The sequence below is a fragment of the Emericellopsis cladophorae genome (assembly GCF_022114955.1).
Source record: "Emericellopsis cladophorae strain MUM 19.33 chromosome Unknown NODE_7_length_695568_cov_118_814649, whole genome shotgun sequence".
Taxonomy (NCBI): Eukaryota; Fungi; Ascomycota; class Sordariomycetes; order Hypocreales; family Bionectriaceae; genus Emericellopsis; species Emericellopsis cladophorae.
The window spans coordinates 163,013-190,018 of NW_026250932.1; the positions used below are offsets into that span (position 1 = coordinate 163,013).

General features: G+C 55.5%; 9 protein-coding genes across 9 annotated transcripts; 6 read left to right on the forward strand and 3 right to left on the reverse strand.

The window, feature by feature from the left end:
* Positions 1-832: 832 nt before the first annotated feature.
* J7T54_005527 (ubiquitin carboxyl-terminal hydrolase family protein) lies at positions 833-4,897 on the forward strand (the record flags this gene model as incomplete). The annotated part of the gene is made up of 12 exons (XM_051503956.1): positions 833-853; positions 987-1,094; positions 1,152-1,327; positions 1,375-1,501; positions 1,551-1,841; positions 1,899-2,137; positions 2,192-2,608; positions 2,658-2,751; positions 2,869-2,908; positions 2,963-3,102; positions 3,360-3,714; positions 3,768-4,897. 12 exons carry the CDS (start codon positions 833-835, stop codon positions 4,895-4,897), a joined length of 3,138 nt encoding a protein of 1,045 aa, XP_051364354.1.
* A 251-nt stretch (positions 4,898-5,148) lies between these two features.
* On the reverse strand, positions 5,149-12,372 carry J7T54_005528 (Hybrid signal transduction protein dokA; the record flags this gene model as incomplete). The annotated part of the gene is made up of 14 exons (XM_051503957.1): positions 5,149-5,398; positions 5,459-5,536; positions 5,592-5,666; positions 5,748-5,888; positions 5,941-6,015; positions 6,211-6,268; positions 6,320-6,371; positions 6,551-6,739; positions 6,840-7,148; positions 7,202-7,426; positions 8,202-8,552; positions 8,632-9,337; positions 9,394-11,962; positions 12,045-12,372. The coding sequence occupies 14 exons, from the start codon at positions 12,370-12,372 to the stop codon at positions 5,149-5,151; spliced, it is 5,406 nt and encodes a 1,801-aa protein (XP_051364355.1).
* Positions 12,373-14,071: 1,699 nt separating this feature from the next.
* Positions 14,072-14,536, forward strand: J7T54_005529 (uncharacterized protein; the record flags this gene model as incomplete). Its single annotated transcript, XM_051503958.1, has 3 exons — positions 14,072-14,182; positions 14,256-14,303; positions 14,366-14,536. 3 exons carry the CDS (start codon positions 14,072-14,074, stop codon positions 14,534-14,536), a joined length of 330 nt encoding a protein of 109 aa, XP_051364356.1.
* A 53-nt stretch (positions 14,537-14,589) lies between these two features.
* On the reverse strand, positions 14,590-15,026 carry J7T54_005530 (uncharacterized protein; the record flags this gene model as incomplete). Its single annotated transcript, XM_051503959.1, has 2 exons — positions 14,590-14,878; positions 14,938-15,026. The coding sequence occupies 2 exons, from the start codon at positions 15,024-15,026 to the stop codon at positions 14,590-14,592; spliced, it is 378 nt and encodes a 125-aa protein (XP_051364357.1).
* Positions 15,027-15,316: 290 nt separating this feature from the next.
* Positions 15,317-15,721, forward strand: J7T54_005531 (uncharacterized protein; the record flags this gene model as incomplete). Its single annotated transcript, XM_051503960.1, has 2 exons — positions 15,317-15,451; positions 15,503-15,721. 2 exons carry the CDS (start codon positions 15,317-15,319, stop codon positions 15,719-15,721), a joined length of 354 nt encoding a protein of 117 aa, XP_051364358.1.
* A 31-nt stretch (positions 15,722-15,752) lies between these two features.
* Positions 15,753-17,728, reverse strand: J7T54_005532 (Leukotriene A-4 hydrolase-like protein; the record flags this gene model as incomplete). The annotated part of the gene is made up of 4 exons (XM_051503961.1): positions 15,753-16,531; positions 16,581-16,687; positions 16,737-16,872; positions 16,924-17,728. The coding sequence occupies 4 exons, from the start codon at positions 17,726-17,728 to the stop codon at positions 15,753-15,755; spliced, it is 1,827 nt and encodes a 608-aa protein (XP_051364359.1).
* Positions 17,729-18,568: 840 nt separating this feature from the next.
* J7T54_005533 (Levodione reductase) lies at positions 18,569-19,813 on the forward strand (the record flags this gene model as incomplete). Its single annotated transcript, XM_051503962.1, has 3 exons — positions 18,569-18,698; positions 18,799-18,955; positions 19,189-19,813. 3 exons carry the CDS (start codon positions 18,569-18,571, stop codon positions 19,811-19,813), a joined length of 912 nt encoding a protein of 303 aa, XP_051364360.1.
* A 3,793-nt stretch (positions 19,814-23,606) lies between these two features.
* J7T54_005534 (uncharacterized protein) lies at positions 23,607-23,994 on the forward strand (the record flags this gene model as incomplete). Its single annotated transcript, XM_051503963.1, has 2 exons — positions 23,607-23,823; positions 23,987-23,994. The coding sequence occupies 2 exons, from the start codon at positions 23,607-23,609 to the stop codon at positions 23,992-23,994; spliced, it is 225 nt and encodes a 74-aa protein (XP_051364361.1).
* A 686-nt stretch (positions 23,995-24,680) lies between these two features.
* On the forward strand, positions 24,681-26,785 carry J7T54_005535 (uncharacterized protein; the record flags this gene model as incomplete). Its single annotated transcript, XM_051503965.1, has 2 exons — positions 24,681-24,969; positions 25,020-26,785. The coding sequence occupies 2 exons, from the start codon at positions 24,681-24,683 to the stop codon at positions 26,783-26,785; spliced, it is 2,055 nt and encodes a 684-aa protein (XP_051364362.1).
* Between the last annotated feature and the right edge of the window lie 221 nt (positions 26,786-27,006).

Sequence of the window (27,006 nt, forward strand, 5' to 3'; positions counted from 1 at the left end):
AGTTGGCCGGCATGCTGGAGTGAACAATAAATCACCCGCAGCAGGTCGAGCGAGCAACTCGCCGCGAGCAGAACCTTTCCTGCACGATCAGAGGACGTTTCAACAGCTGTGGGACGAGGTAGGGAAGCTGACGTCCACCCGCTGGCATGTGGAGTCGGAGCAAGATGGCTCGCTATCGGACCAATTGCCAGGTGTAGAGCCTGGTGTCGTGCCTATGAGGTTCACGATCCGTCAAATACCTCACAAATAACGTGGGTGCACCATGCGGACCTCGTCGCATGACTCGCATTGATTGGCATTGATCGACCTGATCCAGGGACGGACTGGAGTTGACGCGACGTCGCCTTGCTCAAGAGTAGCGATAGTGGGGGAATGCTCCGGAAAACCAACTATTGTAGCTAGAGCGCTAACTCATGCGGCACATACTTCAGCTGTTTCCTCGGCAAAAGATAGGTGGTATGAAAAAAAAAAAAAGTTCAAATCAAATAAAAAATTGCAGAAGCCCTTCTAGGTCTTTCAAAGAACCAGTTTTATCTGCCTAGGCACGAATCCTGGCCACTCTGAATTTAGTCTGTGCTAGTGTATTATCGGACCATGGGGACAGCTCATGCGCGCGTACCTCAGATGTCCCACCGTGACTGCCCCTCGCGTCACGTCGGGGATGCAGCAGCTGTTGGTTGCGATTGTCAATAAACTTCCATACAAGCGCAACACACTATACTCGCCGGGGCGCGGCTCTACCAACTGCCTATCGTCTCTTTGAGACTCCCTGGGCCTATTATCGATTTCTGCAGCAAAACATGAGGCTCTGGACAAGCCTCACAACGTCACCATGGACGCAGACTGGGACGAGGTCAGTGGATTTACCACAAGCAGGCGGGCGACTGCTTGATGAGAGTTGTCTCGCGAGCTGCAGCAGATCGGAAACCGCCAACAGTATCTAGATGTCTTGGGGTCATGTAGCTAACCAAGCATCGGCGCGGTAGATTGCCCGGGTCCCGTTCCCTCCACCGAACCTCCATGCGATGCCGACTCCCGTGTCAACGATGACCTTCGACAACCTCCAAGAGCTTCTGTGGACAGGCAATGAATATGTACGTGGGGTAAGGGCAAATATGGGATGCAAAAAGCATACTGAACCTCAGGCATAGGGTCGCGTCACCTCGTTCTACGGGGCAGAGCTCCAGCGGTACACCTCGTTCAAGGCGCATGCAGCGACGGAAGGACCAGTGCGGCAGATCCTGGTCAACGATAAAGGTGTGATAGCGTTGGGAGCCAAGGACCTGCATATGGCGATGCGGAGGGGACTTCCGCAATGGCATATCAGGTGAGTGTGATTGCTCTAGCCCTCGTGGAGACGCTGACACGCGGCAGACACCCTGACATGAAGGACCTGAAATGCATGAGCTTCACATCAAAGGGAACCGCTGAAGTGTTACTGGCAGGTCTGCAGGAAGTAATGCTCGTTGTAGACCTCAATAAGGGTGAGGTCACAAAGCAGGTAGGTCGACAAGACTCGGGACCGGAAACTCCAGCTCACCAGTTTCAAGATACCAACGGAGCACCGCTACACCATAATGCGTCGCGGGAGGTACATCTGCGCGGCAACAAAGACGGGGTCAGTCCACCTACTTGACCCCATCAGCTTTGCAGTGGTTAGGACATGGAACGCCCACTCAGCCCTGATCAGCGACATGGACGCGCAGCACGACTTTATAGTTACGTGCGGTTACTCACTACGCCAGGGTCAGAACTATGTTCTAGACCCTTTTCTCAATGTCTTTGACATCAAGCAAATGTCTTCCATGCCACCAATTCCCTTTCCAGCCGGGGCTGCGTACGTACGCATGCATCCTCGCATGCTGACAACCAGCATAGTGGTCTCACAAGGTGGCCAGATACACATTGTTGATCTCATGAACCCCAATTCTAGCAATGTCCGTCAGGCCAATGTTCTGACATACCTCGCCATGTTCGACGTCGCACCATCCGGAGAAGCGATTGCATTGACAGATGCCGACTGTCAGATACATCTCTGGGGCTCACCTAGCAAGATGCACTTTGTTGACCTGCCAGCGCCTGTGGAGTTTGCTACCCCCGAAGAGCCGTCGCCGCAGATAGAATGGACTGCCGATACGTAAGTGGACTCACCGACGCCTCGTTCGTTCTTCGCATATCTGACCATCACAAGACCCTCGAATCTAATAGGCTTGCCGTACTATCGAGAGTTGCTGGCATCTGCCTGGCCGGAGAATGTCAGCGATGTAGGCGCACCTCCCGTAAAGTACGATCCACAGTTCCTCGCCTCGCTCAAACCAAGCGATTTTGGCCTCTACGGTCGCAACACCCGTGGGCTGCGGCGAAACCAAGTCGAGCTTACCCGAGATTCCGAGAAGCAGGCAAAGACGGGCCTCAAAGCACCCAAATTCCTCAGCGAGAAAGCGAGAGAGTCAGTTCAGTCCATTGGCGGCGGGGACGATAAGGCGGACGACCTTGCCAGTCCACTTGGGGACACGACAATAGACAGCAAGAAAGCAGAGGTGCCAGTGATGTATCGCAGTGTCGAGATCAAGTACAGCAAATTCGGTGTGGATGATTTCGATTTCGGGTAAGTTATTCCTTCACACGTCGCGGAGGTCAGTACTGACAGAGAGCAGTTTCTACAACAAGACGCGGCACTCCGGTCTTGAGACGCACATTTCGAATTCCTATGCTAACGCATTGCTACAAATCCTGCACTTTACACCTCTTGTACGCAATTTGGCTCTCCAACATGCTGCAACTGCTTGTGTCGGAGAATTGTGCCTACTCTGCGAACTTGGGTTCCTGTTCGACATGTTAGAGAAAGCCGAGGGCTCGATTTGTCAGGCCACAAACTTGCTCAAGACGCTGAGCAACTATCCCCAAGGTATGATGAGCCATCCTGTTCAGTGTATGTCGTCCTAGGCGCTAACGTCTCCAGCTGGTGCCCTGGGCTTGCTGGAAGAGGACCCGCACAACACGTCTGTCAATATCATGCTCCAGGGGTTGACTCGCTTCTTGCTTGATCGATTCGCGCAAGACTACAAACCATTGTCGCCGAACCCAGCGGCAATGGAGCAGGTAAGGGGACCTGGCGGCAAACTTGAAGTCTCGGGCGGATGCTGATATGTAGTAGATGCTAACGACACACGCCACGAGCTCGATCAAATGTATGAACTGTCGGAGCGAATACACTCGTCCGGCGGCGACGTTTGTTAACGACTTGATGTACCCTTCTTTAGTAAGTCTGGCTTTTGTATCACTCTTTGGGTGGGCTGACGAAGGAGCAGAAAGCGCCTGGCCGCAATGCAAAATCCCCACGGATCACCTTTTCGCAGGTGTTGAAACACAGCATAGAGCGCGAGACTACGTCCAAGGGCTGGTGTAGCCGGTGCCAGAGATACCAAACGATATCAACGAGGAAGACTGTGCACAACATACCAGCAGTCTTGATGTTGAATACCACCATCACGAGCCAAGAACACAAGATGCTCTGGGCGACTCCAGGCTGGCTCCCGGAGGAGATTGGCATCATAGTGGAGCAAGGCCAATTCTTCTGTTACGAGGGCGAAGACCTCAAACTGCACCTGCAGAGGGGGATACACAACATAACTGTCTACTCTCTTGTGGGCGCTGCCGTCAACATTGAGAACGGCCAGGCACAAAAGCCGCATCTTGTGTCTATAATCAATGGTATGGCAACCCCATGTATGCTCTAGCGAGCGGTGAAAGCTTACGTGTTACAGTTGCACACGCTGAACCCACTGACCCTGGGAAAAGCAAATGGCACTTATTCAACGATTTCCTCGTACGCTCGGTGACTGCCGAGGAGGCTCTGACATTCAACACCGCGTGGAAGCTGCCATCGGTGCTGGCATTCCAAGTCAAGGAAGCCAATAACCAGATGGACACCTCATGGAAAATAACGCTCGATACCTCGTTGCTGTACCAAGATTTCAAGTATGAGCAGTACCTTGCGCGCGTGAACCGTTCACTGACAGTTGCTAGCCCCAACGCGGATCCAGCTACCAAGACGTACCAGGTGCTGAACCCAAACACGGAGGCTCCAGGCCCCGGCATGATCATTGCTCTTGACACCGAATTCGTTGCTGTACGGCAGCCAGAGATCGAAATGAACTCGGATGGCGAGCGAGAGACAATCCGCCCCATAGTATACGCCCTGGCTCGTGTATCTGTCGTTCGTGGGCAGGGCCAAGACGAGGGGAAACCGTTTATCGACGATTACATTGCTATCAGAGAGCCGATCGTCGACTACCTCACTTCCTACTCTGGTATCACACAGCAGGATCTCGACCCGCGCGTGGCCAACCACTGCATTCTGTCCTTGAAAAAGGCTTACAAGAAGCTCTGGATCTTGCTCAACCTCGGCTGCAAGTTTCTCGGCCACGGCCTCAAGCAGGACTTTCGCGTCATTAACATCCATGTACCCAAGGTGCAGGTCATTGACACAATCGACTTGTTCTTCCTCAAGGCGCGCCTCCGCAGGCTCTCTCTAGCGTTCTTGGCGTGGTATCTGCTCAAGGAGGACATCCAGCTGGAGACGCACGACTCGATCGAGGATTCCAGGACGGCACTAAAATTATATCGGAAATTCCTCGAGTTTGAGGATGCAGGTATTCTAGATCAGATGCTGCTGGACATATACCGAGTCGGCCGGGATGTTAACTTCAAGCCGCCGCGGAAGGAGGGCCAAGGAATCCAAAGAACGGACACACCACCGCTCCCAGCAGAGGGCTCGACTGGCCCGCCGACGACTCCTAAGAGGGACTCGGGCTCTTTGACGGCCAGCGTCCCTGGTTCGGCATTTGGAGGGACTTTAAGCTGGACGCCTGGTAAGGGATCGCCAATGAGATAAGGTGGTCAGCGAACACGGGTGGATTTGATGAATAGACGAATGGTCAGTGTATTGCTTTAGCGACGGCATACATATTCAGAAAGGCATGGTTTGTATTGAGACAAAGCGCTCACACTCGTATGGTTTTGTCTGGCTGCCACTGAGAACTGCAGAAGCATCGTGATTAATACCAGAGCAACGCGCATCCTCCTCTGTGTCCGTGGCCTAGCTTTCTACCCAGCTGAATTCGTCTGCAGGCTACCGCTGGGGTTTCATGGGAACTTGGGAATCTGCAACTGTCCCACAACCGTGTCCAGACCAGGCGCAGCACTCTTCACGTCATGCATGCACATTGCCTGCTGGTTGCCAAAGAGGTTCTTTGTGACGGTGGACGTCTCGTCGAACGATAGCCGACGCCGTAAATGGTGCGGCACAATGGCGATGGACGACATGGCCGTAGTGGTGACTGTGTTTGGCAGGTCCACCGTGTTGGGGAGATGGTACGTGCCTAGGTTGAAGTATCTATCAAGAACGTTCTGGTCAGTGTCCAATCCTCTCTAACGGGGGAAGGGAAGGTCATACAGTACAATGTCCTCCTGTTCGAGACTTTCTCCGTTGAAGAACTCGTCAAAGTCGACGGCTGGGTTGTGCGGGTCGTGACTGAATGAATGCGTATGCGCTCTTGGGTTCCGTGTCGTGATTCTGGAGGGCGTACAGGCTGTGGGTGGCCCAGTCGATGGAGTTTCCCAGAGCGGAGGATGACTGCACGGTCAAGTAAGCAGTGCTGCCGCTATCTGAACTCGATGCCAGCAGAGTTTCCCGAAGGCCTATGGTTAGGAGGTGGGTATGGTAGCATGGTGCCTCTCCTTACTTGTTGAGCGCATTCTTGTTGACGACGGCATGCATGACAGCTCCGTTCTTGGACCAGGTGATCTTGGCGTCGTCTTCGTTTGTAATGTACGTGTGCTCCACCTGCATGGTGTTGATGCCACGCCCCTCGGACCAGGCGTAGCTGATTCTCGTCAGTACCTGACTCTGGGGCTGCTTGAAGTGTCAATTCTTACACTTGGGCCTTTGGGACGAATTCAGACTTCAGTAGGCTGTTGTTCCGCCCCTCAATGTCCAGGTCCAGCTTGAAGCTGATCACATGATTATGCATCGAGCCTGACAAGTTGTCGTAGATGTGGAATCCGTATCCATCGTCTCCTTACCAAAAACACTCCCTAGATGGAACCTGATGTCAAGTATTGAACTCAAAGAGACACAGGCTGTCGGGGTGCACACAGGTGGTTTCGGTGATGTAGAACCTCGTGTTGAGGTACGTGGCGTGGGACGGACAGTCGAACTGCATGCCAACATCATTGTGTTTGGAGATGTAGAAGGTGCAATCCACTGTACATGATCAGCCAGGAAAAGGAAATCGGATATTTCATCAAAACGTACTCCACTCAACATAGCTCTCCTCCACATCGACGCCAAAGCGAGGCCCGTCTGGCTGCACTGAGACGGGGGAATATAGATTGTCGCGAGGAAGGCTTTCTCCAGCATGGTCGGACGAGTTCCACGGTCCGTCGACGACCGGGCCTGGCGTTCTTTTTGAGACTCTGGACCCCTTTTTTGAACAAGGCGGTGGAAGGCCAGCAGTGGCCATCGTAGTACCAGCCGACGACTAACCACTTTTGAGGCATCACGACCGGTGAGATCCACCTTGAACTGCAGGCTCGTGGGCAACACGGTCTCCGAGAAGAACTCGCCAGAGTGTGCAGGGTAGAATTCGTTCCATTGGTAGATCCTGTCGCCAACGTGGATGAGGGGGTCGCTGCCGGCGAACAGTAGATTGTCATCGTCTGCTCCCGTAGCGGTCTGTGAAAGTCGTCAGGCAGGGGATTCTCCTGAATGTAAGACCAATCATTCTGAAGTCGTCGAGAAGCCTTTGTGTGGTGTTCTTGGAATCCTTTCGAACTTTGAGGTTGAATGAAGCAATCGCTTCCCTATCAGCATTGTACACGTTTTTCAGACCTCGACCGGATATAAACATGTAGTTGAGCTCTTCATAGTGAGCGGTAGAGTTGTTCAGAGGCAAGGGTCCGACCATGTACTCCCGAAGGTATGGCTGCTCCTGTGAATGGAACTGCAGTGTTGCTTGGGCGAATCTAGGAGGGAGAGATCCTTCTTGGTCGAGGTAGGCCGGTGCATCCGTCTTGTTGGGCTGCAATACGTCCGTGGTCACGATGACATTGTCCCATCTGCTCATGGCCAGCCATATTGTGGTCTAGCCTGGTCATTCATGAACCAGACAGGACCTACGAGGTTGAGTTGACTGACTATTGCAGTGAGGTTGAGCTCTTTCTGCTCGTGGAGGTACGCGGTAACATCGGCATAATCCTGCTTCATGAGGGTCTGGAAGGTGTTCCTCTTGGGCGCGCTGATTGCAACATTCTCCGGAGGCTTGCAAGTATGCTTCGAAGCCCCATCACCATCGTGTCGCTGAGCAGGACGGTCTGAGAGAGTGTACACGAGCGGCCAGTCCAGGGAGACCAGGTCGTGCGGCTACATAAGGCGATATTGCCAGAAGACATAGCTCCCAGCAGATGGTCCGCATGTTCGCTGCTGGTAAGACCGGAACGCTGGTGCTGACCAGTCGTGGAAGACAGCCATGTGCAGAGCATTGGCACAGCAATTCTTTTACGACAGCAGCTACTTAGAACGTTGATCAAGGCACGTCAATGATTACCCTATGTATCCCACAAATGTTGGCAAAGGCACTAGCTGCATATCGGCCCGGCTCGAGATGGTATGTAGACAAAAGTTGAATAGTACTATACGCAAAGTGTTTCGGCCTGAGCGGCTGAGTTGCATGAGGCATGAGGCTTGAGGCATGCCCGCACCCGCGCGGACCGATAACGAGACCAGTCTGCCTCTGCCTTGCCCCGGTGATCGGCGCGAAAGCCAGATGCTAGGGTTCGAGCAGCTTGTGCACCAGGAAACCTGGGCATGGCCGCGTGGCTGGGGCAATAGTTCCATGCTCGCCGGCAAAACGCTCCGCGTGGAATCCAGTAAATGCCTTGGAAGGACAAGCCTCAGGGGTAATTGTTTATCTTCTGCTTAGTGAGGTGATTGCTACTGCTGTCGTGTAGACTGCTGCTCTTTGGTCCATGTTCCTTCACGACGTCCGTGGCTGTCCCTGACGAGGACCAGCACACCGCTGGTCAGGGCCAACGCTCGGCAAAGCCCTGCATGGACATAGGCACATGGGTCTATGCCGAAATCTTGGTTGCACTCGTCTCCTCCAACGAGACCTAGCAATGTGGGTTGAACAACTCACAGCGGTAACGTGTACCAGGCGCATGCGGCAGCAGTCAGCCGTTTCTCGCACTGACAGGAAGTCGTTGGAGTAGAAGAGCCGGCTTCCCGATGCGTTATGAATCAAGGGACGGCTGCAAGGTGCAGCAGAATCCCCTGCATGCCGGCCTTGCGCAAAGGCTCTGGCCCAGAGGAGCCAGAAGAAGCATGCCTCCCGAGCTGCCAGGGCGGCATTGGTTGTAGAACATGTCTGGGATTTCATCATCGCAAGGACCGGACCACCGTCTCCGAGGCCGATGACGATGGCTGCGTAGCGCCAGTATTTGAAGGCCAGCAAAAAAAGCATCTCAACATAGGATGCGCGTTGATTGACCTGCCCTGCCCGACTTCCTATGACGGCGTCCCGCAGTCTAGGACGGATTCACAAGCTTCTTAAGCTCAGCAAAACGCACAGGCTTCGGCATGAAGACGTCGACGCCGGCGGATTCGGCATCGCGCTGGGCATCTGCGCTCGCTAGACCGGTCAGCGCGATGATGTTGGTCTGCGGCAGACTGTTGTCGCGCTCAAACTCGCGTATCCGCTTGGTCGCCTCCAAACCGTCCATGACGGGCATGCTAATGTCCATGAGGACAAAGTCGAACCGTCGCCGGCCGTGTCCCGTCGTCTCCGACGCGGGGATGCACGCCTCGGTGAACCTGTCGAGGGCTTCCTGCCCGTTCTCGGCCTCGGCGTAGGAGAAGCCGCACTTTTTCATAAACATGACTAGCAGCTGGAGGTTGATCTTGTTGTCGTCGACAATGAGGACATGGCGTGGCGGTGCTTTGTCGGCCGGTCCGGGTTCATTGGTCTTGGGGATCGGGTACGAGGATACTGTTCCCTCGCCAAGTGCTGGTGTTCCTGGGTTCAAGGGAGGAGGTGATGCCAGGCCAAAAACTCCTGATGGTTGAGGCTGATCTGCTTGCGGGCCTGATTTGTCGACGGCTAGAGCAGGCTGTGCTTCGGGAACGGATGCATCGTCTTTGGGCGTCTCGGGAGGCGGTTGCTCGATCACAGGCTGTGGGTGGACATCCTTTTCTCGATCGTTGTCCACACTTGACTTGGCATCTGCCATCAGGAGACATTGGGCAAAGACTTTAGCCAACTTGCGTGGACCACAACTTACTCATGTTAGCTATTTCACGTCATCAGCCGAGGGGACTGCTTTGCAACGTACGGTTGTGGGACCACCTCCACAATCTCAGACAAGCTCGTCAGCAGCTTTGTCTGGTTTTGTGAGATCTGGATAGCCTCTTTTGCATTCTGACAAACGAGAATAAAGGGCACTTTCTTGTCCGCCTTTGGCTCCAGCCCGGACTTTTGCAAACGTTGCTCAAGCAGTTCCACTGACGGCGGCTCCGAGTACAGATACAGGTCGGCATCTGACGCACCCGCCTCCCCATCTTTCACGACCCTCATGCCAAACCAGCTGGCGCAGGTCTTGAGAAGAACTTGGTCGGCTTGGTCTAGTTGCTGCTGCGTCCGTGGAGAGTCGGGTCGACCGGTCAGGAGGGTCAGTTGCCGTCCACGGACGCGTTCCAGAACGGACTGGATGACATCGTCCTTGGCAGCCGAGGGATCTTCGGCCACCGGCAACAGACGAAGACGAACGATGATCTCGGTGCCCTTGTGCTGTTCAGAGTGTACTTCGAGAGTTCCGCCCAGCGAGTCAACAATCTGCTTCACAATGCTCAGACCTAGTCCAGTACCCGGTTGGAACGAATCCTCCTGGCTGAACGGGAGGAAGAGTCGGTTTCGCTGAAACTCGTCGGACATGCCCTTACCAGTGTCCACTACTTTCAGCAAGACGTCCATCTTGGACCCGTCAGGACTTTGCTTCCCTCGAAGCGACACATGCACCGATCCTTGCGTGGTGTACTTGAGCGCATTGCCAAACAAGTTCATGATGATTCGGCGGATGGCGCCCGGCTGCGTCCTTACCATCCACGACGTTCGGGGACAAATATCCAGCAGCACGACCGCCGAACTCCCCGCAGCTTCTGTGCCTGGGCTACCGTCCCCGTTCCTCAGTTGACTCTGGTGGCCGACGAGCCCCGGCACGGGTCCTGCGTCCGGCGCCCTGTTGAACGTGTGACCCGCCGACGTGGCGTCTACGACCTCCTCCACCAGGACGGCGAGGTCCACGGCAGCCGTTATGTTCAGGCTGTCGAGTGAATCGGTGGACAACTTGAGCAGCTTGTTTTGCTTCGCATTCCGCCTCAGCTGCATGCGACCCAGCCGGTTGATCTTGCTGTAGTCGAGCACATGGTTCAGCGTGTCGAGCAGAGTCTTGCCACAGGTGGTGATAGAGCCGATGAGACCAGACTGGTAGGAGCTGAGCTGCGTATCGCGAAAGAATTCCGCGGCGCCGAGAATCCCATGCAAGGGGCTGCGTAGCTCGTGGCTCATGCTGGCGATAAAGGTCGTCTTGGCTGCCTCGTTCTTCAGCGTGTTGATGCGGGCCACTTGACTCATGATGCTGTTGGCGAACGCACGGAGATAGGACAGGTCGTCGTCGAGGTTCATGAGGCGACCACTGACCGAGGTCCACAGGAAGCAGCCACCTGCGAGTCGATCTTCCGTGTAGTCGTAGAGAGGCACGAAGATGACCGCCTTGGCCCCTGGTATCTTCTTGAGGAGCTCCTTGTGGTCCATCCGCACCTTGCGACGCATGTTGTGAATCTGGGGTTCTCTGTCGCTCGCGCTGTCGTCTTCCGACGACACGCCTGCGCCTTCGGCTGTGAAGGAGAAAGCCTTGCCCTTGGGGAAGAGGGTAAAATACTTTTCGAGTGTACCGACGGACAAGGCCGATCCTTGGTCGATGGCAGCGCGAGCACGCTCGTCCGCCAGGGAGTATGCGAGCAGCTTGCATGGCCGTGATGTGGGCAGCGCGTCCGAGTCGGAGCTTTCGAAGCCCACACCTTCCGAACCCGACGTGACCGGGAGCGAGAGGTCGTCATCGTCGCCGCCCGTCGATTGGAGGGCTCCCGATCGGAGGGCACGGCTCAACTGCTTGGCGTTGGTGGCGGTCGCGCCAAAGAGGACCACGCCGTCGGCCAGGGTCGATGTGCGAAGCAGCTCGGATGCGCGATGCAGCATGTGTGACATGTCATCTGACTTCTGCTGTGGCTTTTTCTGCGTGCTCGAGGATGGCAGCAAGGGAGCTGCGGCAGCAGGCGCTTGATATTTCTCCTGCGACGGCGGCGTGGTCCCGTTGACGAGGTCATCGCCACGCTGGTAGGAACTCACCCTCGACATGGGGCGTCTCCTCCCAGCCTGCGACATCTCAGGCGGCCGGGATGGCTGCCCATCTCTGCCATTTCCCGAGTCGCCGCCCTGTATGTACGAGGTCTCGATGAACGCCGCCAGTCCACGCACAATGCGCTCGCCCTTGAAGCGGTCGACGCGATCCCGTGCCCACTCCAGATGATCCATGACGGCCTGCGCGATACCCTGCATGAACTGAACCTCGTCCACCGTCAGCCCATCGCGCGGCTTGTCGTCGGACACGGCGTAGGCGCCAATCTTGTGTCCGTGGCGGGAGATGATGGGCACGCCCGCGAAGAAGCGGACGCCCGGCTCAGCCACGACGTATGGGCGAGTGTGAAAGCGATCGTCGAGGCGGCAGTCTGATATGACGAGGCCGGGCGCTGTGTATGAGCGACCGTTGGGGTCGCGGCCTGTGCATGTGCTGGTCAAGCAGTGCTCGCAAACGGCGTCGGGGCGCGGAATGACAGCGGTGCCGACTAGAGAATTGCACAGATTAGCCGTTCAGTCGGTCGACGCAGCCGTGGGCTCTCTCCTGTCTGCCTGGACACATGTACGTACGCCATAGTTCATTGTACTTGTCGGGACCGGCAGCGTCGTGGGTGCTGAGGCGGAGGTTGCGCGTGGCCTCGGCGAGGATGGTCTGCGAGGTCTGGTCGATGAGGCTCACCATGGCTCGCTTGACGTTGAGGCGCAGGACGGCCAGCTGGGCAAAGGCCGTGAGCGCCTTGTCCGAGCTCGCCCTGGGGGTGAAGTCGGCATGGTCCGTCGGTGCGCCGATGTTGCTGATGTTCTGGGCGACGGTTGGTGAGGAGCCCTGGGCGACCTGCCAGCTCTGCAGGTAGCGCTGGACCTCGCGCTCACGCTGGGACTCCAACGCGCTGGACATGGTGCGTGGGCGTGGACGTGGACGTGAACCTGAGCGGTGGTAGATGATGCGGACGTGGGAGGACAATCGGAACCAGCCGCGAGGACTGGACCGGAGGGCCTCTGTGTGTCATGGTGACTGGACTGGACTGCTGTAGCATCTGTGTACCTTAGGTATACCTGCTGGCTGATATGTGCTCCTGTCTTTTTATTTCACGCGGCATCTAGCAGTACTAGGTACCCAGAGCCTAGACCACACAGGCCCGCGCACTTGTTAGCGCCCTGTCACAATGCAAAAACAGCGCCGCCAGTGTGCCAATGGACCAGTGGCGCACTAGAAAGACATAAGCGAGGCTCGAAAACCAGGCACGCGGACTTTCCTGCGCGGCGCTAACTACCTTGGACAGAAGTCCCAGATGAACCCACCCGCTGCAGCGTTGCATCGAGATCGTGATGATCTAGACTCCAAATACGGATAGTGAGTGACCACTCCACGATGGATTCCTTGCCGACCTACTCTTCGTACGGTGCTATCGTGAACAAGGCCAAGCTCACATCTGGCATTCCAGCAACATTTCAATGTTCCATATATGAACAGAGTGCTGACTGGCTTTTCCGGCACGTGCCCTCCCGCGACAGCTTCTGCAAGCATTAGGCTATCCGGTACAGCAAGTGTACCGAGTACGCATGGAGGCAACACTCTCAATCAGACCAGTTTCAACACATCTTGCAATACCCAAGTGGACGTGAGAGAGGGGCGTCCAGAGGTGTGACAGCTACTGGAGCGTTTTTATACCATTTCTGTGGACTATTTGCACACAGACGACCAACTACCTGCTTGTTCACAGACGACATCTCCAAGAATCACATGCTGGTACGAAAGACAAGGCGCTTCTGCGGGAAGCCTTGACCCTTTTCGGGTTGTATCCGCTAGCGATCGATCCACGCCGCCGGTAGCGTCAAGATCTATGTACATTGGGAGAACCCCGTCCAAAGAACCAGCGAGGCGCAGAGATCGACATCCCAACACCGACAAGAAACACACGTGTACGGATACGCTCCCCAGACATGGGTGAGGCCGTGCCAGAATGAGCTCGTGATCTTTAGCCCCTAGGTAGTGAACGCCTTTCGGGCTCAACAAATAGCCATCCCTCCATATCACTCCCGTGGATGGAGCAGCCATGCGTAGAGTCCCCCCTGAGCCCCCCCAATCCATTGGCGGGCTTAGAAAAAGCGAAGAATCCGGGTTGCACATATCGGAAGTATTGTCTTGTGCTACCTCTCGATAAGAAACAACTGAATCTCGCGCGGGTTGTTAATTTGCCTTGCTGAAGAGGCGACAACTGCCGTCCAATGGGTCCCCATCATCTACCGAATCGCCTCACTTTTGCCCGCTGCCCAGCGCTCCATACCCGCGCCGGGGGCCCATGTCCAAGATTAATTAGTACCAAGTCCTAGTCAAGTCGCCGAGAACGAACCTTCTCCAGCACCCAGATTCAACTCTTGCCATTGGAACGCCTCGTCTTGGAAGGGGGCCGGGAACCATTAGCCTATTGAGGAAGATCCTCGACTCCTCATGAGACCAACAGGAGGCCGCGCACGGGGAGGGGGCTTCGAACCCCCTTTGGAGAATCGGCACAATCGTACGTCTATAAGTCTGCAGGCGTACTTCTTGATGTGAAAACTCGTGGGGTCGTTGTACGCGTCGCGTTGCCGTATCAATGTCTTCTTCTTCATCCACCTCCATGAACCGGTACTGGATACCCAGCTGGGGCATCCACAAGAAGGTCATAACCCAACAACTGCCATATCACCTCGGCCCTCAAGCGACGGTTCGCTTGTATACGCACGAGGTTTGCTCGTCGCATCCCCTTGGTGATAACCCAATTGCTGACCAACCCGCAGGGAGAAGACGGTTTTCTCATTGCGACCCTCGGAAATTGCCTTTCAGATGTATGTCGCACCCGTGGCATCACCCTGCCAGCCAGACTTCGGGAACTGACTGGAATTTTCAGGAGCAAATAGACGATCTCTGTCGCAAGTCGACCGACTACTGGGACCGGAAGGAAGCTGCGCGGAGCCAGCAGGACCCAGAAGGAGGCCTGAAGAGACCGGCTCATCAGCCAGTGCCTATCATATCGGGCACATCTGGCACACCAAGGAAGAAACGGCCATTGCAGGTGTAGCGACAGCGTCGGCTGGCCGGCTGTCTGCTTGAGTGTAGCATAGCAGAGCGACATCAATGCAGTCCCCCGTCGACTGTGCACTCGTACTTGGCCACGTCCATCGCCGGTCCAGCAGACCACAGCATCAGTGCCTGCACGTGCACCTTGACGCCCCCCTTGCCTGTCGCGCGCTGCAGACTCGTCACGTAGCCCACTACGTTGACCCACTCGCCCTGCTGCAAGGTCTCATGAGTGAGTGTCTCCAGGACCAGGTTCACGTCGGCGACCGCTGTGACGTTGGTGTTGGCGGGGTAGTCGTGGGCGAGGCTCACACTGCCCATCGCAGTGGAGTACGCGCCTACACTTTGTGAGAGTGTCAGTGATCATGTTCGAATGAGAGATGGGTGAGGGTCAGGTAGTACCAGCCTAGGAAGCGGACCTTGTCACCGACTGAGCGGTACGGCAGCGACGAGAGCAGGCACAGCGTCGATGGGAGTGGTCCGCGCGACATTTTGAACAGAGACCATTTGGCCCGTGGGGCTTCCCAAACTGCGATGGCTGAGCGGGGTTTGAACAGTAGCTGGCTCAAATGGACATGCGGCAGGTCTGCTCAAGGTCTGAGCGGAAACGCGAACCTTGGACACAGAGGAGGGCTTCACGCACAGTGCAGAGTAGCTATACGCACAGTCAAGAGGCGACGGCTAAGATGCCCTCGGTAAGTCTGTTCTCACACAAATTCACGTAAACTTCCTCTCCCGGTACATGCCAAACCCCAGACTGAATTGCACCAGCATAGCCACCATGTCGGCCGAGAACACCCCTCAATTCGTCTACAAAATCGTGCCCGAGGCCGTCGAGGAGCCCTTCCCCGCTGAGCTGCCCCTCTCCGAGCTCGACAGAAAGGATGGCTTTATCCATCTTAGCACAGCAGAGCTTGTAGGTCTCGTCTCGACACCACAGTCCATGTGCGCGTTCTGATGGCTTCAGGTGCTCGGTACGTGTGATCGCTACTTTAGTCACATGACCAAAATCTACCTCTTGAAGTTGGAGTTTGCCAAGACCGTGTCGAGGACAAAGTGGGAGAATGGGTTTCCGCATCTATATGGGAACTTTGGCAGGGAGGAGATTGTGGACAGCAAGTCTTTCGAGCGATCCGCGTCAGAGACGTGGAGTGAGAGCTTGAAGCGCTCAGAGTGGTTGGTTTGATCTTTTCCCATCTCTATCTAGACGAGTGCAATTACACCTTGATCCCAAGGTCCTTGGCCACCATGCCCTTGCAGATGGGGTGGTAAAACTCCCTGTTCTTCTCGAATGTCTCCAGAGCCAGCTGGCGGTCTACCTTGTTCAGGCCACGGAAGAGCGGGCGGACGTACTTCATGCGACCGACCTGGCCGAGAAGCTCGGCAGCACCGGCGTAGCTGGTGTCGTCCTCGGCCTTGATGGCAATCTGGTAGAAGGCGGACTTGAGTTCCACATTCTGCGAGGCGCTGAGCTCGTAGACCTTGCCTAGTTGCCGCGCGCGGCTCGCGCTCAGGGGCTTGCCTTGTGTCAAGGCATCAAGGAACACAATCTTCTGGTTGGCATTAAAGTCCTTGACATCGTCCGGGCTGGGGTCAAACAAGTCCGTCTCCCACTTCTTCGCCAAGCTGTAGCATTGGTCCGCCAGGCTGGTGTCAAAATGAGGCTTGGGGGGCAGGCCTTGGGAGAGCAGACGGTCCTCCCAGTTGATCTCGGCAATCTTCTTCTTGATACCCTCGTCGCCAAAGTTATTGAAAAAGTCCATGTAGGTATCGCGGAATTCCCAGGAGTCGAGTGACTTGCCGGACCATTTGGTGAAGTAGTGCGGGATGAACTTGTCAAAGGCCTCGCGGCCGACGACGGTCTCGAGGTAGTAGACCATGTGGAACCCCTTCTCGTAGGCCACCTGGCTGTAGATATCCTCGGGATCGACATTGTCGTGCTTGATGATCAGCTGGGTGTACTCGGGGATGTCCTTGAACTGCTCGATGGCATCCTCTGCGGCAAAGTTAGTCACTACACCAATGCAAGACCAATGTTCACCAACCGAGGGCTTTCCAGCCAATAATGGCGGAGAAATCAAATTCGGCATCGCCGTGAATCGCGGCCTGGATGCGGCGCTCGAGGTACATTGTCCAGCCTTCGTTCAGCCAGCTATCTTAGGGTTAGCGGGTACCTCGATCGAAGTCCATGCGAAACCTACAAGTGTTCCCAGCTAGAGTTGGACACCAAGTTCCCGCTCCAGCTGTGTGCCAGCTCGTGGGCAATGACATCGACGTTCTGACGATCTCCACTGATGATGGTAGGGGTAGCAAAGGTGTAGATTGGGTTCTCCATGCCTGCATCATTGGTTAACCAAGCTCAAACCCATACGATGCTGACGTTTTCACCTCCGTAGGGGAAGCTGGGAGGCAGGACCAGGACATTGTACTCGCCCCATTTGTAGGGAAAGACCAGCTTGTCCGCAATCTCCATAAACTTCTCCATGTCCCGCTCCAGCTCCCACTTGCAAGCCTCGAGCTCATTAGGTCCTGTGGCGACCACAGATCGAGGCCCAATCTTGGCTGTTGCAATGTCGCCAGAGGCCACGGCAAACAGATACGACGGGATGGGCACCTTTTGCTCAAACGTGTATACCTTGCTCCTGCCGGGCGCGGCCTCGTGATCACCAACGGGTACACCACTGGCCACAACCGGAAGCTCAGAGGTGATGTTGAATGTAAAGGTCGACTTGATGTCGGGCGTGTCCTGGCATGGGAAGATGGAACGGGCATTGATGGCCTGGCACTGCGAGAACATGTAGGGGTGCTTCTTGTTGGAGGTTTGCGCCGGCGTCAGCCACTGCAGCGCAGTGCACTTGCTCGTCGTCTCGAGGTCAATGACCATGTCAATGGTGTCGCCCTTGGCCACGCCCTCGGGCACGGACACGTGCAGCGGCGCACCGAGCGGCTCCGTGAAGGGCTTGAGGTCCCATTGCAAGGGCTTGTCGCCGACCTTGACAGCATCCACGTGCACGAACCTGGAGTCGAGGACGACTTCTTTGCTCTCGCGCTCCGTTTGCGACTGCAGCGAGAGAATGACCGAGCCTACGAGCTTCTTGTTCTGAAAGTCCAGGGTAAAGTTGGTCGTGGTGTGCGTGGTGCGCCAGGCGCCATAGTTGGAGAGCGTGCTAGGGTCTCGGGTTCCGGCAGTCATGTTGACGGTTGCAAATGTCCGGCGGAGGGGGTTGTGGTGAGTGAAGGGGTTTGCGTTCTGTCGTGAAGTGATGCTCACCTGCTTGAAGAAGGTGAGCCACGACATGCCTGAGCCTTAGGTGCTTTTGCGTTAGTTACCCACTCAGATGGCCGTCTGAGCCGTGACCAACCGTTCACAGGCGTCCCTTTGTCTATCGGTTCCAGTTGCCTCCATTGCGCTTTGCAAAAGGCCCAGTCCCCTTCCTTATTCGGGGTCGGGTCACGTGTCGGGTGTGTATAAGGACGACTGCTGACAAAGATACTAATTCTTCTATCTTGCATACCCTATACCCGTGTCACAGGCTTCGGGGCCAGGGGCTGATGTGAACCCGATGAACTGAGATGCGGTGGAAGCTCGTCTCCAGGTAAACTGTCTCGCCCTGGACGCTACCTCGAGCAGCCATAGAGTCGGTTGCGGACCAGAGAGCAGAGCGTAACAGAGGAGCTTTCATGATGACAACCTTGCAGCCCATCATCCGCTCGACCGTTGTGATGGAAGGTGGCATTGGGAGCGGATCTAAAAAGACTGATAATAAAGCTAAGAAGGGCTGTGTTTTGTTCGTTTGAACCGGGAACTCGCGCGGATTTGTATCTGTATCCCGACTACAAAGTCCTGCCTTTTTATCATGCGCACATATAGAGTGTGATTCTGCCAAGCACGCCTAGGCTTGAAACTCAATATTTAAGTGAATCTTCCAGCGCTTGCTCAAGCTTTCCATCCTTCTTGAGCTACGTGTCGGTTGTCTGGCAACGATATGATGCGGAGTCTCCCCATCACGCCGGCCTCGAGGCGACCACCGACATGCAGAGGTGGATCTGGGACACGGGGTTTACCGCCGTCGCTGGCGAAGCCATCTCGTTCGAAGTGTTCCCTCCCGTTGGGGACATTGCCCGTCACAACTACTTTCTTGCCGGATGGGGCATGCCCATCGGTGAGTTCAATGATCCAGTCTGTCCTCGACTACTTTCCGCGTAAACCGTCGATCAGTACAGGTACACCAGAAAGCCGGGACTGACTGCCTATTGTGGCAGGCGAGATGTTCGACCTAGAAAGGCTGGCGCACGTCTGCCAGCATCTGAACCGGTCGACTTTCTTTTTCGCATCCATGCCGATCAACATTCCCGGTGGCGTGTCGTCGCCGCCGCCCACCGCCCAAGCCATCTTCAGAGAAAGGCATCAGCTGGTTCGGTACGACTGCAGAAGCAGAAGATGGAATGCCCTTTTCAAGTGCATTTACCTGTGAAGGTAGGCGGGAATAGCTCAAGAAGGTTATGAATCAGACGTCGCATTGATGACATCCAGCTCAATGGTCACGACGTGCTACTTTAGTACACTTCGAATCCACGGTTTCGGATTCTTCTCATGCTTCCCTGCCCATCTGGCGTTTGGCTGCAGATCCTCTGACAGATAATTCTCCTTAGGAGTCTCACGGGCTTGTTCTCCGGCCCCAATCTGATCATTCGCACCATGATTGGGGAGCATTGGACACCAGAGAAACAGGCGACGTTCTTCAGCTGGTTTGCTGTCTCTGGAAGCATGGGTCTGTTCCTGGGCCCAATTATCGGCGGCGCTCTCGTCAATCCAGCCAGCCAATATCTCTCCATCTTTGGGGGAACCCAGTTCCTCGGAGAGTATCCGTACGTGCTGCCGGGTCTTGTCCTGGCGGCCATCAGCGCAACGGCTGCCTTGAGCTCCTTCCTGATGGTCGAGGAGTCAATACGCGTCAATAAGAAGACAGACCAGACCGGTGTGAGCGTCCATTCAGTACCGAAGGCGTGTTCGCAGCAGCTTCTTCAAATTCCAGTGGGCGCTGTCGACGTGGTACTCGGACCTGCCGCATTCATGTCATTCACAGCTGTCCAGCTCGCCGTAAACAGAGCCAGCCCAAGCCCCGGTGTCCTTGGAAAGCTGCACTGGGTCGCCGAGCTTGGCTTCAGCGTCATCAGGAGTATCATGCCGGGCGTAGCAACGGCTGTTTTCGCGGCTGGCGTGCGCGGAAACATCCAGTCCTCTCTGTATGTAGGTATTTGGCTCGGGTTGTGCTGATCGCGTTTGCCTTGGGTCTGCCCCTGGTGTTGAGGAGATTCCTCAATGATATGGACTAGCCGGGACCGGTGGAAGAACAGAGTTGGCTCGATGAGACGTGCGGGACTAATGTCCACGCCGTGACTTTGGTTCCGTTCCGCTTGCACAATGAACACGGTCAACACGGCTTGAATGCTCGGTGAGCAGACGTGGTGGTCCTCGACTGGAAACGAGGCAGCGGGTCAGTCACGGACTCACGGGGAGGAGATGCTGAGGAGATAATTAGCCATGGAGCTGTAGGATTTTACGTACTAACATAAGCAAACTTCATCGCGCCTACCCTACGCTTCCTCCTTGACTGTCTCGCAGCCACGTGTACATAAGACACGCCCACTCTACATGAACTGAAGCCGTGAGACGGGACGAAAATTTTCCATGGGATTGATAAGAATGACCAATTGTAGCTTGTTCACGTCCGTCCCTTGTTGGACTATCACACCCCCTGAGAATATTCTGGACTCTGGCTGTGTGAGTCGTGCGTACATGTAGGTGACTCGAGTCACCCAGCAGATAGCCTCAAAGCTCGATGCCTATCTCATGTGATATCGCTTGATGCATGCATACCATGTACTTATTAGGGACCCCACGCTGTCCACAGACTTGATGCACGGCTCGAAGCCACCGCACCAGATGCATGGAGCGTTCATAAACTCCGCTTTTGGAACCCTTGTTCACGGCCAACTTCGGCGACGTGCATACTTCATTGAATGCCGCGTTTCACTTCTTTTTTCCGGGTACAGCTTTGCGTCTCTCGTGCATACAGGTCATGGCACTTTTCTGCTTCGCTCGGTCGTCATTTTGTGGCTGGCATCACTGGTTGAAACGGCCATCCATTGTGACCGGGGAGCGCCACTCGAACTTCCCCGTGTTCTTGGCAAGTCGCCTATTAATACTGGGAGGTAGTGCTGTATATACTAGGGCCGCGGAAAAGCGAAGCACTAGTGCATTCGTGTTCATGTATGTACCGCCAGATCGGGGTCTGTGTCCGTGGGCTGGCTTCTCGGCCGCTGTGGCGTGGAAAGGAAATTCTACGGAGTACTGACTAACACATGTACTGACAAACTTCCTACAGGTGAAGGAGCGAAGTCATTCCTAAAATCTAAAGATCATTATTCTTAATATACTGCATTTCCGTGGTCGAATTGCACTCTCCCGACTGGGAAGCCAGTGCCGCTGGCAAAGCGGTACGCTATACGTTCCCTGGTCAATAAGAGAGAGGTGACCCGGTGGCCGTTCACACCGGTGCTGAACCGCGGCCAAGTAATGAGGAGCTAATAAGTGCTGGACGCATTGTTAATTTAGGGTGGCTCGTTGCAAGCGGACGAACTTCCGCGCGAGTGTGTGATATGGACCACCTAATCTAGAATCCATGGTCACATCGGTTCCTTTTACGGCGGACTCGTATTGGACATGTCATCAAGCAACGCGGCCTTGGCTTTGATCTTTGATGGACATGTGAAAGCCCCATCTGCGACTCCAGGGCCCAGGCCGACGGCCAGCATCACACGGTTCAACTTGTCGCACTGCAGAAATGACGTGGGCAAATGAGAAAAATTTGATTTCAACATGCAAGGCGATGCCAAAGCGGGTGTCCTTTCGTTACGGAGTATGTTGTCTCTGACATGTACCGAGTGGTCAGGAGAAGCTCCACCAGTCTGATACCTGAAAGACGCATGATGTTGAATCGGGACAGGTGGATCAAGAGACGCTCAATGTGCGACAGAAAAGAGAAGAAAAGTGTTACTTAAGGTGGTAATTCAGCTTATCGCCGACTCATACATGTACAGAGAGTCTGATTCACACACGTCGATTGTGAAGTCCGACGAACATGAGACTGGAAGCAGGCGCTGTGAGTTATGGCAGTGTAGTTTCCAAGAGACTCTGTGAAGCCCAACAGGATTACGCTTATAAAAATTCGTGGATGGACTTCCGGTCAGACCACCAGAGTCTCGAGACAAACTAGGCCTTGTCTCATTATACTCAATTGTTTCCACCGACTAGTATCCCGCCTTTGCTGAGATATGATGCTCCAGAAAATGGCAACCGCAGTTCAACAAGTATCACATCTGCTCATATCTGACGCCTTGGGGTCATCGGTACTTCACGTACTGCGTGCCATTGTGTGGTCGAGGGCCCATTGTCATCGGCACTTGTTCTTGGAGTCGCATACACAGAGCACACATGTACCGTGTCTTGGCTGGCTGACTGGCAGCAGAGAAAGATCAGACGACTGGAGATGCATAGCCGCCCACGCATGAGGATAAGAGGGGAATGTGATTTCGTCCTGGATGATCACGCCGCTCCAGAAGCAATGTCTTTTTGAACGCTGCAGTAGCCCCAATGTGACTCTGGCGTGGGGTCATGATTCATGAATATGGAAGTAGAGATAATAGTGTTACATGCATGGGCCATGCTCTGCGACGGAAGCAACTGGAAGTCACCATTGCCAGTGAATGAAGACGGATGTCTCCCACTGGACAACGGGTTGTGGACTCGTGAGGCAAGCACGCCCGGCTTTATCGCGAGCCTGATGACGTCCAGTCCTTGCTTGGCGAGGTGAAGCTGGATGCTACAGTGGAGCGTGTATGATAATAGAGAAATAAATACACGACTCGTTATCTTGCGCATTTGATGGATGCGGCTCTCGGGGTGAGATAACGCCCAAAACGTGGCAGGATGGACAAGGGCGAATCTGAGATATGAGCGTGCAAACGTCGAGAAAGCACCGGCCTGATTATAAAATAAGGTACCTTAAACACGTGCTGTAGCGAGCCCCTGCCAAGTGTCTCACAACTTCAAGTCAATGAAGTACCGTAGCGTGTTCCGGAGTACGGAGTAGGAAACCCTGGCCTGGCACGACATGTGCTCTGTGTGACGATGGGTCAGAGAGTGAGACATGGACTCAGAACCGTCAGATCGATGCCTGCCTGGATCTCGGCGGTTCTGGGGCTGTGGCCGATTGCCGACCGAGCGAACTGTACATACCTTCTAAGGTAGGAACTGAAGGTAGCACGTATATAGAGAACTTGGTTCGCGCAAACATCATTCTGCCCTCCCAATCAATCAAGGTACAGTACCTGATTGCTGAGTTGAGCACCTGTTCGTCCATCACCTGCACCTTATTATTCAAGTTAGCATTCTGGTGGACTGGAGCCCCTTGGCCTGCCCCAATTCCTCGCGTCAGCCACCAGTTAACCCGAGACGCAGCTCCAGTTCGAGGGACCCGTTTGGGAAGTGCCTGCCTTAATATGTACCTTTCATGATCTAATTAGGCATCCACTATCCGCACGTGCCTTCCCGTCAAGCGTCAGCGTATGCGTACCTTACCCCCCTCTCGCCTTCGTTCTTGGCTGGATGTTGCCTGGAAATGTACCTGTACGTAAGGCCTCCGTAATTACCAAATACCGTAGCAGCAAAAGCATCTCACCTTCTCGCTCCGACACCTGCCACTGCCACCATAAAATGAATCGCGTCCAGTGCAGTACCTCAATCACACTGCCGCGCATGGCCGCATGTAGACAGCTCCTCCACCGTGTCCTTTCTTCTTTCGGGAATGTCCAATCGCCCGGACTATCACCAAGGGAGACTCATATGTACGTGATGGACCATTCCGTTCCTGGCAATGAAATGGCTCGCCAACTTTTCTGGATCTTGGAAGCTCATGCCCCTGCTCCCAGGCCGCCAAGCCTTAGTGGCAGGCCGATATAGCGCACGGGTCCCTTCCGGTGTCTCGACCTCGTCCTTCACCGGAGACATGGGCCTCTTCCACCGATCCCTCCTGCTTCCCCTCGTCATCGCAGCCAAGCCGCCCAATGCTACGGTGGGGTACCCTCAACTGTACCTGCAGACTCCAGAATCACAAAACAAGGGTCGTGGCGGTTTCATCGCCTGCAGGCCTGATCCCTGTTACCGCAGTGACAGGGGCAAGCAATCGCTGCAGCTCGTCCGACAGGTGATTGATATTCCGATGGGTATGGTTCCTCCGCCACGGGCACCTTTTTCTTTCCCTCTTTTTGGATCAAATTGCCTATGGTTTGTCCGGAGAGCGGAGAACACACTAACAGTTGTCTGGGGTGTCCCATCGCCAGCTGTGCCTGCGAGTTCTCCCCCGATGTGGCTGACAAGAGCCTGCAGGTGTCTAGACTCTAGACTAGTCTCCGGTACTTTGGTATCAGATGTGCCTCCAAGTTCCGCCTTGGAGCAGTGAGGATGGTCGCAACCGCAAACGAGCTCGAGTTGTTAAGCCATGTAGCATCGGGTAGGGCAGGGCCGGCCCCCCTAGAGGCCCCTTCTGACCCGGCCGCCCTAGAACCTCAAAGTTCTCGAGAACTGACAGAACGAGACTGGGACAAGCATCCGGCGGTCACCCTGGGCAATGCATCGTGCCCACCAATCCCGCGCGTCTTGGCAGTTCCCTATATCTGGTGATGTGCAGCCCCCTAACATGGCAAAGACTCTCTTTGACGTCTGCACCAAGCGACCTGTTGGGACTGCTTTTATTAGTGTTCACATCGCCCGCGTCATCTGTCAGCGTGTCTCGTCTTGTTTCACAACCCCTGACGTCCGTTCTTACTTATGGCCGTTCCGTCTGCTCGATATATTAACTGACCTCCACCACCACGTTCGGTGGCGTCCGCTCCTCTGTCATGGCACATATCGTTAATTGCATAGCTGCCAGTGGGAGCACCGCACTTGAGAGATCGACACCCTCCGAACCTTATTATCCGGGAACAGTAAGTAATATCGCTGCGCTGTCAGCCAAGTGCTTGCTCACGCAGCATAGCCTTTGCAATCCGCAGCGCCTTTTGGGAAGCCTAAGATCTCGAACATGGAGCAAATCCAACCGCAACCACCTCCGCCAGCACCGACACAAGCGCGATACCAGCTGTTTCCGCGGGAAAGGCAGCTGCCAGTGCTCAACAGCGCCAAAGCCGCCGAGGCAGAGAGGTCCAATTCGCCGTCCTTGTTTTCCTACATGGACGACAGCTTCGACGAGGTCCCAACGCCATCAGCGTTGAGAACAAAAATTACACAGCATAGCATGACACGACGGCGCAAGGTCAGCGTCCCTGAGATCGGTCCCATGACGACGGTCCAGGAGGTGCCAATGGATTCCCGTACGTCCGCCTGAGCGACATCTTGGCTGCGTTCTGCTGACCATCTCTAGCAACGATCCCCGGACGTCCGCCACTACACGAACGCTCAATCAGTGCCCCCGCGCAGGATTGGAAGCCTTCGCCTCCGGAGTCGCTGCCTTCCCCCGTGCCACTAGCGGAGGAAACTGCTCAGGCCGAGCCGCAGGAGAAGGAGAAAGTCTCCCTGACACAAACACTCGAGGAAAAGCTCAAGACTTGCACCTCAATGCTCAGCCGAGCGGCTTCGACCCGAAAATTGGCGCCCCTTGTGATACCTCACCCTGGCTCTCACTCCGCCGCTCTTCACCAGCAGACACTTGCTCACAATCGTTCCGGGAGTGTACCGAACGAGGCGTACAAGCCGCGCAAGACAGCTGTTTCGCCGTATCTGCGTACTCCATTCACACCCTCTATTTCAATGACAGATCTTACCTCGCCATACTCCACCAGCACTCACGCCGCGTCCACGATGACACTGCCGACGCCCGTATCCGCGCCCGTCTCAGAGACCTATCGAGCGTCGCCTAGGCCATGGGAAGGCCGCTCACAAACACCTACCCTGACAGGGCGGGCGAAGACCCCACAGCCCGTGGCAACGCAGCAAGCCGTGGTCCCGCATGGCCATCGAAGAGGAGCGTCAGAATCGGCAACAAGTATAATGGACCGCGGTCGGCCCCGCAAGCGCTTAGATCAAACCAACCGACCCGCCCTCGGTCAGAGTGAGGAGAGTGCTGGCCAAAGCATTGAGCGCAAGGCGTTTGAAGAACTACCCACAGGTGTCTTGCCCAAGGATGCGAGTGTCGGTTTCAAGGCGGACGACATGATGGCCATACACAAACATGCACGCCGCCAGGCAGAGCGTTTCGAGGTGCTTGGCATGAGCGACGTCGAGGCCCTCTCAAAGGAGCTTCGACGGCTGGACGAGCGCACCGAGTATCTGCGTCGGACCTACACTTCACTTCGCGCTGGTCGCCGCAACCTCCAGGGCCGCCTCTGCCAGTTCCTCCGCTCACCCCGCGCCGAGCGCTTGAGCTTCGAGTCAATGCTAAGGCAGGAGGAGGCGCTGGCGGAACTGGACACGTCCATTGATGAATGGGTTCAGAAGCTGGAAATGGCTGAGAATCGTCGGACACGAATCCGCCAAAAGCTTCTTGAGCATGTGGCGGCTGCAGGTATCTTGGGGGTGCCAGGAGATGCTGCTACCCCATCACCGCGCGAGCAACCTCCCCCAGCCGCCGTCATGCAGTCGCCGGCTGGTTTCTGCGACATCTCGACACCACCGCGATCGCCAACGAAACAGGCGCCGGTCCGCAGGGGTAGCATTTCCCCTTCGCCCCAGAGGGTCGTGGTGCAAGTCCCGAGCATGATCCTGGAAGATCCACCCTTGGAGGATGCCGACACTGAGCAGAAAGATCAGCTCGACGCAGAAGCCCAGTCGCTCCGGAGAACGGACGTCGAGAGCATTCGAATCTATGCAGGGGACGATGTCGCCTGGCTGTTGGCTGACGTCGAGAGCGAAATAACACGCCTGAGTCAGTCCCTCGGTGATCCTGCCCCCAAGCAGCATGGAAACTGGGTCGCGGCGCAGGCTCAAGTGTCGGAGCTGAAATCAAAGCAGCTGCATCTGCAGCGAAGCCACGAGCAGCTCAGCGGCATCTCGTTTAGCTCGACCCCAGCGACTATGCCTCATAAGGGACCCAGGAGCGCGACACCCGAGTCTCCGCCTGCTCCACCGCCACCGATCAAAGACTACCCGCGGAGCAATTCCCCTTCTTCAACAAGCTCGATGAGACCATGACGAATTCTCAGCCTTGGTCCGTCTCAACCGTGGTCACGCTCAACGCCAACAGACGCCCAAATTCCAAACGCGTACATACGTCCATACTCCCTCCCACACTCATGCGCCGGCATGTCCAGCTCATTACATTACTCCATGAAACATGGTCCCCTCCCTAATCGCACTTTCCTTCCATCTCGTTCCCCCCATAACGACTTCGACCCACGATGATGACGCTGCGG